General features: G+C 40.9%; 1 protein-coding gene across 3 annotated transcripts in view; it reads left to right on the top strand.

Annotated features, from left to right (window-relative positions):
* The window catches only part of SLC30A10 (solute carrier family 30 member 10), a 33,925-nt gene extending 20,918 nt beyond the window's left edge, over positions 1-13,007 (top strand). For all 3 annotated transcript variants that reach the window (XM_069544622.1, XM_069544621.1, XM_069544624.1), the window contains exons 3-4: positions 7,355-7,594; positions 9,971-13,007. In XM_069544622.1, the coding sequence (XP_069400723.1) occupies positions 7,355-7,594; positions 9,971-10,470 (740 nt within the window). In that variant the 3' untranslated portion in view covers positions 10,471-13,007. The remainder of the gene's footprint in view (positions 1-7,354; positions 7,595-9,970) is intronic.
* Positions 13,008-14,362: the final 1,355 nt, after the last annotated feature.

Below are 14,362 nucleotides of genomic sequence, written 5' to 3'. Positions count from 1 at the left end.
TGGAGTGGGTTGCCATTCCTTTCTCCAGAAGATCTTCCCAACCCAGGGATCAAAACCGAGTCTCCTGTTTTGCAGGCGGTTTCCTTATAGTGAGTTACCAGGAAAGCCAGAACAAAGATTATGCAGCCCTTTATCTTTAGTTGGTTTGAGGAAGCTGGAAGTGGGGCTTAGAGGTAAATATTACAAAGAAAAACAAGTATACAAAAGATACCTTCAGTTCTGAGAATCTCACATCTGTTTTATAAAGTGATATCCAGAATGAATCCAGAGAGAAAAGCAGAAAAGAACAACAGCAACACATGAGCTCCTAAACATTTCTAAATGAATTAGTTTTTTAAAAAGTTAACTGCAATAGGGGAATTTCTAAAAAGTGTGGTGGTGACTCTTTTGGGGAAGAGAATCTATGATGAAAACTCATAATCCTTTAATTTATCCTTTTTTAAAGGTTTGATAAATATATATATATAATTTAGTGAATTTTAAAAATGGAGTTCACCATCATAGCACTTTATCTTTTCAAAGCACATTCTGTTTTTATTCTTTTTTAATTGAGATTAGTTGGCATATAACATTAGTTTCAGATATATAATATAATGATTTGATCTTTGTATAATATGTGAAGTGATCACCATAGTATAAATATTAACAGATTAATTGCAGTGCATGGTTAATGTCCATCATCATACGTAGTAAGTTTTTATTTTGTCTTGATGAGAAATTTTAAGATATACTCTGTTAGCAACTTTCAAATATGGGATACATTATTATGAATTATAATCACCATGATGTACATTGCATCTCTAGGACTTATTTATCTTATAATAAGCTTGTACCTTTTAACTCCATCTACCCATTTTGTGCCCCCCTGCTCCCTGCCACCACCTCTGTCAACCACCAATCTGTTCTCTGTATCTGTGAGCTTGTTTTTTAACTTTTTAAAGATGCCACGTATGTGAGCTTGTTGGTTATTCATCCTCATCTTATTTTTCTGAGAAAGAGAACAGGTAGGTGGAAAGTAGCAAAGAATGAAGAGTAGGTCCCAGTAGATATTGTGACCTTGTTTGGGAAACATATGTAAGGGAAAATTGGATGATCCTGCTAATTTTCACTCCACAGCTATTGGAACTCCTGGGTAGAAAAACATCAGTGGTGAAGTGCCTTGCCATACCTACCTGAGCCCTGTGGTCCACAGGGGCTGACAAAATGCACCGGTAGCTCCCATAGAGGTAAAGAACTCAGAGGCAAAAAGATTGGGATTGGGCTCAAGCTGCCTGGGTTTGGGTCTGGGCTCTGCTGCTTAAGAACCAGATGACCTCAGGCAACTTTTGAACCTGTCTCAGCCTCCCAATCCATCATCTTTAAAATGAGGATAGCAGTAGTACCCATTTCATGGGGTTGTTGTGTAAGGGGTCAGACATTTGGGAGGTCTGAGCTATCTGGGAGCTAACATTTTTATGGAGGGCACACTTGCTCTTAGGCACCATTCATGAATGGGTCACTTAGCATTCAGAACAACCTGAAGAGTGGGATTCTATTGTGCTTCAGGTGGTGAGTGGAATTGCTGGGCTCCAACCTAAGCTGCTTCAGGGACAGGTGAGCTCAGTGTCTGGCTGTGGTTAACAGGAGCCTGGTTGTATTTCAGGCCGAGGGACAAGCTGGCCTTACCTTGAATCCTGTGCCCTCATTCAGGGAAAGACCACAGCGTGTTAAAGCTGGAAAGGCCTTGGGGAATTTAGACTCCAGGGCCTTCACTTTATAGATGAGCAAAAGGGACCAGAGATTCTGGTGACTTCCCAAGTCACCCCGGCTAACAGTGGAGGCAGGGCTGGGATCCTGGGCTTCTGTTTCTGGCTCTTTCTGTCATCTCGCACTGCCTCTGGACTCCACCAGGGTGGCTGGCTTCTCCAGTGTCCACAGTCCACTGAATGATTACAGTTCTGACATTTTAGTCACTGCTTTAGAAAGCAAGACAGTCCTTCCCAGACACTCAAGGGAACAAACAGCTGATGGGAAGTCTTGTGAACAAAAACTATTTCTTTTTTTTTTAACGTAAAAATTTTACTCAAGTATAATATACATACTCAGAAGTACACATATCATAAATATGCAATCAGTGGATTTTAGTGAACTGAACGCTTCCATGTACAATACCCAGATCAAGAAACAGAAGATACCATCACCCCAGGGCACGCCCCGCCCCCCGCATGCTCCTGTCTAGTCACTAGGCACCCTCCCAGGTCACCACTATTCTGACTTGGAACAGCATGGATTCATTGTACTTGCATTTGTACTTTATATGAATGGAATCTTACAGTCGGTACAATTTTTGCCCAGCTTCTTCTACTCAACATTACATTGAGGAGATTCATCCATATTGTTGAATGTTGTCCTAGAGCATTCATTTTCATTACAATGTTCCGTTGTGTGAGTATTCCACCCTGTAGGTATCCATTCTTGGTTAATGGACATTTAGGTAACTTTCTGGTTTTGATTTCTAAGAATACTATGGCAAAAGCCATTTCTTGATTTTCTTATTTCAATGGAATAAAAAATGCCTTCTAAAAAACATACCCCATCTTCTGCTGCAAAGCAACACAAAAGCACATTTCTTGAAACTTCTCATCAGAGAAACAAGTGCCCTTTGTTCTGGTTGATTTTATTTATTAGACTCAAACATGATCCATTAAGAAAAACTGCAACAGGGTATCAGAAAGACAATTAACCCTTTTTATTTCAGTATAAATATAAATGGATGAATAACAATCTTGACCTCTTTTGAAAAGAAATCTCCTGGGATGAAGTATTTCTTTTATTTTCTTTTTAATTGGAGTATAATTGCTTTACAATGTTGTGTTGACTTCTGCTGTACAACGTGAAACAGCTGTTACGTATACATATATCCCCTCCCTCTTGAGGAAGTGTTTCTTTTTAATTCTTGAGGTTTTTTTTTTTTCCCATTAAGAAAGATCTCCCATCTTTCCTCAGCCACTTGCTAATGCCCAGTGCTAAGGTACTATGTTTCCAGTTATTCAATAAATTCAGTACCACTGATACATGCTGGGACACACATTAACTTATATCAAGTTTCCAGGCTATATGCCAGTGTTTTAGTTTTGTTTTTCTCTAAAGACAGCAAGCGAGGGCTAAGGGTCCTGGTTTTGCAAAACTACCTGTGAGCACCGTGACTAATCAGGTGACTGGGTCGTCTACCAGGTGGCAATCTTTGCCTCTCAGACAGTACTTACTGCCTGATCTACCTTTCCGAATCACAGATGAGGTCTCAGCAGAATCTGCCCTGAAACCTTTATTGCATCAGGAATGAGGCCCTAACACTGCAGACATTCAAGGACTTGCTGTTCTCGTGCCAATGCTCCTTTCTAGACGTTTCTGGCCTTCTGTTCACTCATTTACTGCCTCACCCTTACCCTTTAACAGTCTCCCCTACTTCCCCGCTGTTACCGACTGGGGTTCTTGGCCTCCTTAATCAATAAAAATTGATTAGAGGCCAGACAAGAAAGTGAAGGGTGCTCAGCAAACTGCAGGCACTCTGATAGTCTGCTGTTGTTTACCTGCTCAGTCATGTCCGACTCTTGCGACCCCACAGCTATAGTCTGCCAGGCCCCTCTGTCCATGGAATTTTCCAGGCAACAATACTGGAGTGGGTTGCCATTTCCTCCTCCAGGGGATCCTCTGGACCCAGGAATCGAACCCACCTCTCCTGCATTTTGGGGGGTGGGGGTGAGTGAGAACAAGTAACAGTTCAGCTGTTTCCCTATATGGGCTGAAGGTGGGGGCCAGGCCAGGGATTGGGTTGGAGAGTTGGCTTACTGAGGTGGTTCGCCCACCCCTTTGGTAGTGATGTATGTGTGGAGGGCATCCTCAGTCCCCTGCTTTTGCTCCAGGCTCTTCAGAAGTGGAAGTTGGGCTTTTTGGTCTTTTTGTATCTTGAATAAGTGATGTTGCTCAGTTGTGTCCGACTCTTTGCCACCCATAGACTGTAGCCCACCAGGGTCCTCCATCCATGGAATTTTCTAGGCAACAGTACTGGAGTGGGTTGCCATTTCCTTCTCCAGGGGATCTTCCCAACCCGGGGATCGAACCCCCATCTCCTGCATTGCAGGCAGACGCTTTACCGTCTGAGCCACCAGGGAATCCTTACTGTTCATAATATGCCCCAGCTGCTCATACACCCAGCTATGTTCAGTCCCTTATCGTTTCTTTGTATTCTGTTGCTGGAGGAGGCCTTTGTCCCGCTGCAAGCACTGCAACAAAGGGTCCCAGGTTTCAGGGCCCAGGTCACTTGTAGAGCGGGTGAGGAAGGTGCTTAGGCAGGGAGGTCTGGTTTGAGTTCTGTCTCTGCCTTTCACTAGCTGGGTGACCTTGGGCAAGCAAAGTATCCTCTTTGAGTTTCAGTTTCCTTATCTATGTAAGGGAGATGATAGCAGTGTGGACATCGCTGTGCTATTGCGAGAAATACATGCTAGTTGGAACAGCGCGGAGGATTCCCTTAACAAGTAGCCTCCCCATCAGTTCAGTGTGATTACTTCTCAGTGGGTTTCCAGATGTTGTTTCACGGCCTCTTTAGAGCTAGCTGCTTTGGGAAGTGAGGCTGACGTTATTACCCTCCTCAGTTCACCAGTGAGAATCTTGCTGCTGTAAGAGGTTGATGTTCACAAGGTCCGTGAATCATAGAGAGAGACCATCAGGTCTGTCTCTCACGTTGCCTCACAAGTCTTCGTCTGCAGCCTCATTCCAGTTCTGTGCTTGGAACACATTCCAGCTGAGTTTTCCTGCCTGGGACATCATTGCCTTTTGAAGTCCACCTCCTCTTTGGAGGCTTGCCCGTCTCTTGAGAAGCCTTTCCTGAGATTTCCCATCACAGGGAATAGTCTTCCCTCTAGAAGTTACTGACCTACTTATCTCAGAATCCTGCCAGTGGACTGTGCTCCCCAGAAGATAAAGACCATTTTTCTGTGGGAGGCCAGAAAACACACCGCAATGGCCAGTCTCAGGAATTTAGTGACGTGATGCTGTAAGCAGTTTTTCAGAGGGTCACGATAGTTTGGGTAATAAAATCAATTTAGTAGAGTATGATCATCATTTAGAAAATGAACTAGAATTGAATGAAATAGAAAAATAGTAATGAATCCTGTGTAAGGACAGGTTTTTGTTTTTTCCAGAAATATTTGTTTCACTGTACATTTATGCCTGGGCTAGGATGCAAAATAGGGTTCTTACTGTGGATTATGTGAAAAATAAGTTTGAACATTTTTTTCTTAGGAGCCAGTAGTGGGACTTCTCAGAAGAACCTGAAACTTGAATTTGGGACTTAGATGGTGCAGGATATGTAATGGTTCTCTAGTCAGACTATGCAGATTTATATCCCCATTCAAACACGTTTTAGCTGTGTGATCTTGGATAAGTCACTTAACTACTCTGTGCTTCAGTTTCCTCATTTGTAAAACGGAGAGACTAACCACTTCAGAGAGTCCTCAAAAGCACTTAATGTATAAATTTCCATACATGCAACATACAACAATGTCTGGTGTACATATCTTGGCTGTCATTAGTTATTCTTACTAAGAGGCAGAAGTTACTTTGTATTGTGAGAGTTCTGACTAATCAACCAGAAAATACTTTTTAAGTGTCTAGATGGTATACCTCCAGTGCTAAAACATAAATAAAGGAAATTTAGGGTACAACCCTCACCCTTATGTTACTTATAGTCTAAATGAGTGAAAAAGAGAATGACACTCTCAGGCAGTAAAAATGGTGTTGAGTGCATAAAGGCAATAATTGGTCTTCATATTTTTATGGTAGTGTTTTGTATTGCCCTGGGGAAGGTTAAAGCTTTGATCTTCGGTTTCTTCTTGAGACCAGCTCTTGGGAACATTTTGAGTTTTTCTTGGTGGCTGAGGACAAGGACTGGGAAGTAAGACACTCCTGTGGGGGTGGGGTGGACAGAGTGGGCACAGACTTTAAAAATCGGACTTTTCAATGTATTTATTGAATCAGGATCCTATTGCCATTAGTAAACAGCCTGAAGGAGATGTGGGGATTCCTTTTTATTCTTGTGCTTCTTTGGTGGGGGGAAGTTGCCACAATTTACATTTGGTATGTTTTCAAAATGCCATTTGACACCATGATGCTACTCAGAAGCTGCCAAGAAGAAGTTAGCCTCTTCTAAGTGGAACGATTCAGGCACAGCCATGAGTGAGTTTGTTAGTATTTTAGATCATTATTAATTCTATTGAGTGAATCTGGGATACCTGGAGAGACAGAGCAGATCTTTCTTAGTTTGTATGCTTTCTTTTAGAGAAGTGCTTTGAAAATTTTTATCATCATTTGAATCACCTGGGGATCTTATTAAAATGCAGAATTGGACTCAAAAGATTGGAAGTGGGGCCTGAGATTCTGTATGTCTCACGAGCTTCTAGGTGATGCTGAAGCTGCCAACCATACTTTGAAGAGAGAGAGTCTGATGTACACAAAGTAAAAAACAAAACAAAACAAAACCCCAAAAACATTATGTTTATACTGTATAATCCTTCTGACAAATCTTCACCTAATTCACTAAATCCCAATTTAGTCTGGGCTTCCCTGGTGGCTCAGACAGTAAAGAATCCACCTGCAATATGGGAGACCTGGGCTCGATCCCTGGGTTGGGAAGATCCTCTGGAGGAGAGTATGGCAACCTACTCTGGTATTCTTGCCTGGAGAATCCCCATGGACAGAGGTGCCTGGCAGGCTATAGTCCATGGGATCGCAAAGAGTCAGATAGGACTGACTAAATGACTAAGCACAGTTTATTTAGTCTATGTCCAACAAATGATTGAACATTTAGATCTTCTTTGCTGGGATGACATGTTTCCTATATCATAATTAAAGCTTTTCAAAGTGGTTCCCTTAAGTAAAGGCAACCCCAATTTTTGTTATTATCTGTAGAATTTAAATGTTATTTTATTGAGACAAAGAGTTCTTTAGTGGGGACATTCCGGAGGATCTCTTAAACCAAATGCAGTTTAAGTGACCACAGGGTAAGCGAAAAGTAGGCAAAGGCATTTAGGGAAGGGAATGTGGCACTTTAGCCCAGTCCGTCTTCCCGCAGGTGTTTGCAGCTCACAATCTTCCTAGGCTATTCCGGGTTCTCTGGGTCATGGGATGGTGGTCTGGGCTTTTGTTTTTCTGTGATGCAATGGTCATTGTTTTTGCTTTCTAATCCAACCTGCTGTTCTAACAGAACAGAAAAAAAGTAGCAACAAGTATTCACAGAGCTGGGAAGCCAAGTCACTGAGTGTCACGCGGCTCCCACACGTGGATCTGGGCTTGATTGGTCTTTCTTTCTCCCCTGCAGGGGTACTTTTGCATGTGATGGGGGATGCCCTGGGGTCAGTGGTGGTGGTGATCACAGCCATCATATTCTATGTGCTTCCCCTGAAACGCGAGGACCCGTGTAACTGGCAGTGCTACATTGACCCCAGCCTGACGGTCATCATGGTCATCATCATTTTATCATCTGCCTTCCCGCTCATCAAGGAGACTGCCGCCATTCTGCTGCAGATGGTCCCCAAAGGCGTCAACATGGAAGAGCTGAGTAAGTCATGCCATTCTGATCTCAAACCGCTGCCCACTGAATGTTCTTCAGGCCAAAGCGCCGCATCATTTCAGAGCAGTGTTTGATTTATGTCTCTTGAAACATTTTAAATCACCAAGCAGTTGAAACATCCTTCTATGTTTCGTAGATGACTACAGCTACTAAGATGACTCGCAGCTCCAAGAACCAGAGGTCCTTTTTAGCCCAGCATTCTCTAACTTTACCGCGAGTTTTTGAGAATGTGTTTCTTATGCAGTCCCTATTAATATTCCTAGGCTATTTATTGACCTTCGTGTCAGGGATTTATTCTAACTCAGATAAGGCCACTCTGCTCAGGACTTGATTTTTATTCCCCCTATTCTGAAAATATGAGTCATTCCTTCATATTCTAGATCCTGCTTTCTAGTTAATTGATTTTTGTGGGCATGCAAGTCACTGTGTGTCTTAAAACACAGGAAAATGGGCCATGTTTCAATCCACTCATTCAGTAGTGAAATCTGTTTCTTTGCTTTGCTCAAACAGAAGGTCAAGCTCTCACTTCAGCTTATGTGCATCTGAGAATGTTTTTTGAGGCCTTCTAGAATGTCTAAATGGGAGCTTTCTAGATGTTGGTGAGAAACTGAATGTACAGCTTTAGTTCTAGTGTTTCTAAATGGAAAGAATGTTTTTTATAGAAAAACACTTTTTTTTTTTTTCCATGAATCTTTGCTATTTTTCTATCATCACTTCATCGGTGAGACAGTGAACATGAACTAAAGCCCAGGCCCACTATGTGGCTGAAAACTGGAAGACCTTATTTCATGACAACTAGCTGAAATTAGATTTGATGGATCTTAATACACCGTGTTGCCATGGCTAGGCTTTCCCTCCAGAGGCATGCTTTACAGTGTGACTGTTCTGCGTGCCTAATCTTCGTGCAGTGTTGCAGGCTGGGGAGGACTGAGGTGAAGGAGGCTCTTTCCAGGGGCTTGTTTCCTCATGGAGAAAGCAAATTAAACACATATTGGGTTGACCAAAAAGTTCTCTGGGGTTCTTCCATAACATCTTGAAAAAACCTGAATGAACTTTTGGCCAACTCAATGGCAATTTGTGATATATATTCTTTTATTGCCTTTTAACAGAGTTATATATATATGTATATGTATATATCCCTGGAGAAGGGAAAGGCTATCCACTCCAGTATTCTGGCCTGCAGAATTCCATGCACCGTGTAGTCTATGGGGTTGCAAAGAGTTGGACATGACTGAGTGACTTTCACACACATACACGTATATATGTATATATATCTATAAAGCAGATATTAATATTAAAATTAGACTGTAATAACAATAGCAACACTTGAATGGCACTGATTACATGCTAGGCAATATTGTCCAGATGCTTTGCTTATATTAACTCATTGTAATTTTAAAATAATCCTATGAGGTACTGTGATTATCTTAATTTCCAGGTAAGGAAACTGAGGCACAGAGGGACTGAGTAAGGTCATGCAGCTCCTGCAGGCAGTCAGTGACTAAACTTGAATTCAGACCAGCTGGCTCTAGGCTGCTTGGATTCACTGTTCAATACCATGTTTCTAAATGCTAGAAAGTATCAACACTACAGAAGAGCCTAAATAAGGAAATAGAAATCTCTCATAATCCTACCACCCGGAAATTAACACTCAATTTTTGTGTCAGTCATTCACTGAAACAAGACTTTATCTGGCTGAAAATTTTTGTATGTGTATATACACCGTTTCACTAAAAAAAGGGGAAAAGATCATGCCACATATACAGTCCAGCTATTGGCTTTTTCATCTAAAAATACCTTATATACCTTTCCTCATAGCCTTAAATATGCAGTTTGCTTTTTCACAGCTATGTCACCGTCTGTCATATAATTGACTATTTCCTTGCCGTTTCCATTTTTTTTCATTAACACTAAAGGTATTGCCCAAACCATTCTCATATGTAAATATTTGGTTGTTTCCTTTCAGTTAAATTCCTAGTATTAGAATTACTGCTAAAAGTTTTTGATCTATATTGCCAAATCCCCTTTAAAAAAGACATGCTATTTTATATTCCCGTGCCAGTCCATCAGAACACTTAATGCCTTGTACACTCAACAACCTGCGTATTTTGGGAGGCTTGTTGTGAATCTTATTTTCTTCAGTTGCCTTTTATGGGCTTACCCTGTATGTTAGAGGAACTTAGAGAGGAAGAAGAAGATTATGGGAAAATGTGCTCATATAGGTACAGCTGTTTTCCTTTCTTTATTCTTAATAATGACATCATTCTGGTGAGAAGGTGTAAAGGGACCCTACCTGTCCCACGGTGGTTCCATGTTCCAATTACAGCCCTCACCTTGGCTATTGTTTTCTCTTCCTTATTCTAGTGAGTAAGCTCTCTGCTGTGCCCGGAATTAGCAGTGTCCATGAAGTCCACATCTGGGAGCTTATAAGTGGGAAGATCATTGCCACTCTGCACATCAAGTATCAGCAGGATGGGGGAGATCAGGATGCCAACAGGAAAGTTCGAGAAATCTTCCACAACGCCGGAATTCACAATGTGACCATCCAGTTTGAGAAGGCAGACCTGAAGGGGCCCCTGGGGCAGAAGGACTTGCAGTTGCTTTGCAGCTCGCCTTGCATCGCCAAGAGCTGTGCCAAGCAGCTGTGCTGTCCCCCTGGGGCCCTGCCACTGGCCCACGTCAATGGCTGTGCGGAGCACAATGGCTGTCCCCCTCTGGACATGTCCCAGAGTGATGGCCTCGGTAGACGACAGACCACTGAAGTGGCTGTTGAAGTATCTTTGGAAGGTTGTCTGAGTGACCATGGACAAGCTCTTGGCAAGCCTCAGGAGGACTCACGTTATGTCAACAGCACACATTTTTAATCTGGTGCCCACATCAGTAAGACTATATAGACGAGGCACTTTGGAACCACTCGCTTGGCTTGTGGGAAGAATTTTGTGGGCTGTAGGCACTGACCAGACTCAAAGTGAGCACGCTCTGTGTTCCGTAAGTGGCTGGTAGTTTGGGATGATAGTTGAACTGATCTGTTAATTGTTCTGTGACTGAGAACTTCTTTACATTATCCTGGGTGTTTCATGCTGCTCTTCAACAGTTTTGGTTGAACATTTATTTTCTGAAGCAAAGGCGCTAGTGCACACATCAGGGACATTGAAAGCTGGGACTCAGCGATAGTGGACGCAGGATTCAAAGTAGCTTTTTGTTTTAAATTGACTAGAACTTCTAGCTGACTCTCAGGTGAGCTCATAGCCAAGTACGTCAAAAAAACTCAAGAACCATAACAGCTATATTCTTTTCCATTCCACTGGGTGACCATAAAAGAGAAAAGTTAGGTAATCCTATCATGGCAGAAGTTTTTTTTTTCTTTGACTTATTTTTTAATGAGTGTAAGATGAATACCTGGTAAGGTAGAAAATATTCTCAGAACATTAGAGGATGTTGAGTTTACTGAGGATGTGGAAAGGCAGGAAGAAAATGCATTTTGATGATTTCTTCATTTCAGGAAGTGGTGAAAAAAAGACTTTCTGCTGTGAACTACAACTATTCAGTTCAATTTAGTTCAGTCTCTCAGTTGTGTCTGACTCTTTGCGACCCTATGGACTACAGCACGCTAGGCCTCCCTATCCATCACCAACTCCCGGAGCCTGCTCAAACTCAAGTCCATCAAGTCGGTGATGCCATCCAACCATCTCATCCTCTGTCGTCCCCTATTCTTCCTGCTTTCAATCTTCCCTAACATCAGGGTCTTTTCCAATGAATCAGTTCTTCACATCAAGTGGCCAAAGTATTGGAGCTTCAGCTTCACATCAGTCCTTCCGATGAATATTCAGGACTGATTTCTTTTAGGATTGACTGGTTTGATCTCCTTGCAGTCCAAGGGATTCTCAAGAGTCTTCTCCAACACCACAGTTCAAAAGCATCAGTTCTTCGGCACTCAGCTTTCTTCATGGTCCAACTCTCACATCCATACATGACTACTGGAAAAAACATAGCTTTGACTAGACCGACCTTTGTCAGCAAAGTAATGTCTGTCTTTTAATATGCTGTCTAGGTGTGTCATAGCTTTTCTTCCAAGGATCAAGTGTCTTTTAATTTCATCCACCATCTGCAGTGATTTTGGAGCCCAAGAAAGTAAACTACAACTATAGGTTGCTTCAAATGTTTAAGTATATAAGATGCTTGTGTTTTTCACTTGGAAGTATGGGACTATCTCTACTTTAAGTACGACACAGTACTTAAATACTGTCTTTTGGAGTCAGTCCAGCTGGGACTGATATCATTTATTGCTTGTTAATGATTTGCTTATTTACCCAAATTTCCTTTGTGTTTTCTTTTATATGATCACATTGATCTATGTAGCATTTACCAGGAGAAAATGAGCTTTCTCGGGATAGAAGAATATATGACATTGAGTATGCATTCTTGCCCCCCAAATAAACTAGACTGACCTTCCTTTAATTAGGTATATTTTAAGATATTTATTATAGTTTTCAACTAATAATTTTATTAAGAAATGTATGTCCAATGGAGAAACAAGCATTTATTAAATTGCTGCCTTTAATGTGTTTTAAGGAGGTTACATCTTTCTTTCTCTGAACCATATTACCAAGCTTCAAATACATTTATTACAATCTGATTTGCTTCTAAAATGAACCTATATTAGTACTGGAGAAACATCTGTCACATGTTTAACAAATTGTTTAGGCAGCAATGTCTTAACCAGAACAGTCTCAAAATAGGTATAAGCAAATGGGAGGTGTCTTACTAGAGAACTAGAATCTTTGATGAGTTGCAAAATTGACTGAGAAAGATCATCCTTTAGACTGTAAGCATTGAGTCTGTATGGTCTGGAATCTGCACAGTTCTCGTAAGAAGTTATGGGCAGAAAAGGCCCCCACATTTTTCAGCCCAAACACCATTAAAAAGCTGTGTCTTAGTTTTAAATTCTAAAGCTGAAGTAAAGAAGCAACTGTGGTCAGTAGAACAGGAAGTTTTTTATTCCTGTTAAATTCACTATCTGAGTTTAAATTGGTCATGAATTACATAAATATAAAAATGCCTAAATATGTTTTTATCCATAGAAGTTTATTAAGCATATATACTTAATGGTATTATACAGAGTAGCCTGGCAGGCTACAGTTTATAGGGTTGCAATGAGTTGGACACGATTGAAGTGACACAGCCCGTACACATGCACACAGTATATACTATAGCTTGTATAGACTTAATAGCGAAAATGAGAGTAAATATAAGACATTTTTATTTTTAATGTTAAAAGTATGGCATGTCCTCACACAAAACGAGGAATTCTCTGTCTGTGAAACTCACCACAGTAATACGTAGATCAAATTCTCTTGTGTAAATTTTGGTCGAAATACATTGATTGGAGTCAAAGAAGAAATCTGTCTTTCAGTTCCAGATGTGAAGGTCTAATTTGATTCCGTATCATTCTGCTTTCATGAAAAAGAGGAAAATATCATTTTATAGTTTTTTGTGCAGCTGGATAAAGGAATGCATATTCGTTTACATCCAAATAATTTTCTTTAATTAATCTCTAAAGTATTTGTCTGCAAAGGAAAAGGCTCTTAATTCCAACATAATTAAATCTAACCTCAGGAAATTATCTTGATGGACACTTATGAACATACCAAGTTATGGAATATAGTTTGGCTTGGTGTGTTTAATAATGTCCAATCAAGCTAATTAAGTGCAATATTTTTGTATTGGGTTAAGTGTTAGCATTTGCCACCTCAGGCATCTGATGCTTGCTCTATGGTATTTTTACCTGGGTTTTACTCTCCCTTTTAGCCTACATTTAAATTTTCCCAAGGCAATGCAAGAGTTTTCTTTTTTCCTTTGCATATTGGCCGTGGTGCCCGATGAACAGTGGATTTAAACAACACTGTTTTTTTCTGAGATTAGAAAAATCCTGCTACCCAGTTTAGCATTGCTGTGGGTTTAGGTTAGTTCCAGAAAAATTCCCTCTTTGTCCCTAGGAACTGAAAATAACTTTTTAAGCATCTAAGGAATCCTTCGGGTGTCAGATTAGAACCAGCCATCAGGCCCACTAACCTGGGTACACGAGGCAACACTTAACCATTGCCTCCTATTTCTATGGAAAGAGTCCTTTCCACATTATTTTAGCACCAGTTGTAGGAAATACCATGTCTGCTTTTATTTCCCTAATTTCAACTCTGTTTTTGAAAATAGAGGTTGATTTTTTTCTTGTATTTGGCCACTATGAATCGTCATTGGGCTATCAGGCTCCATTGTTGACAGGAAAAAAATATTATCCCTGTAATTTTTTGTTCAATAAAATAAGGAGACGTTGAGGAAGAATTTAGAATGTTCTCCATACATAGGTACTTTTTGTGTTTCTTTTTTTCTTCTCTTTTTGGCCACTGAGTGGCCAGTCTCTAGTGGAGGTAAGTCAGGAACTGAAAAGTTCAGTTGGAAGGGGTACTTTGAATGTCAAAGAGATCACTGAGGTAGATTTGGATTATAATAAGGCAGCTGCCTTTTGAGGTAGTAAGAGTTTTTTTGCTTTTTTTTTTTAATGCTGGATCTTAGTTTTCAGACTAGGGATCCAACCATGCTCCATGCATTGGGAATGCAGAGTCTTAACCACTGGACCTCCCAGGGAAGTCCCTATTAAGCTGTGCCAGTCTTGACCTTCTGAACTGGATAACTCTGTGTTATGTGGGGCTGTCTGGTGCCTTGTAGGATTTTTAGCAGCATCCCTTGACCTCTACCCAT

Source organism: Ovis canadensis, chromosome 12, assembly GCF_042477335.2.
Source record: "Ovis canadensis isolate MfBH-ARS-UI-01 breed Bighorn chromosome 12, ARS-UI_OviCan_v2, whole genome shotgun sequence".
NCBI classification, from domain to species: domain Eukaryota; kingdom Metazoa; phylum Chordata; class Mammalia; order Artiodactyla; family Bovidae; genus Ovis; species Ovis canadensis.
This window is presented reverse-complemented; position numbering and strand designations above follow the sequence as displayed.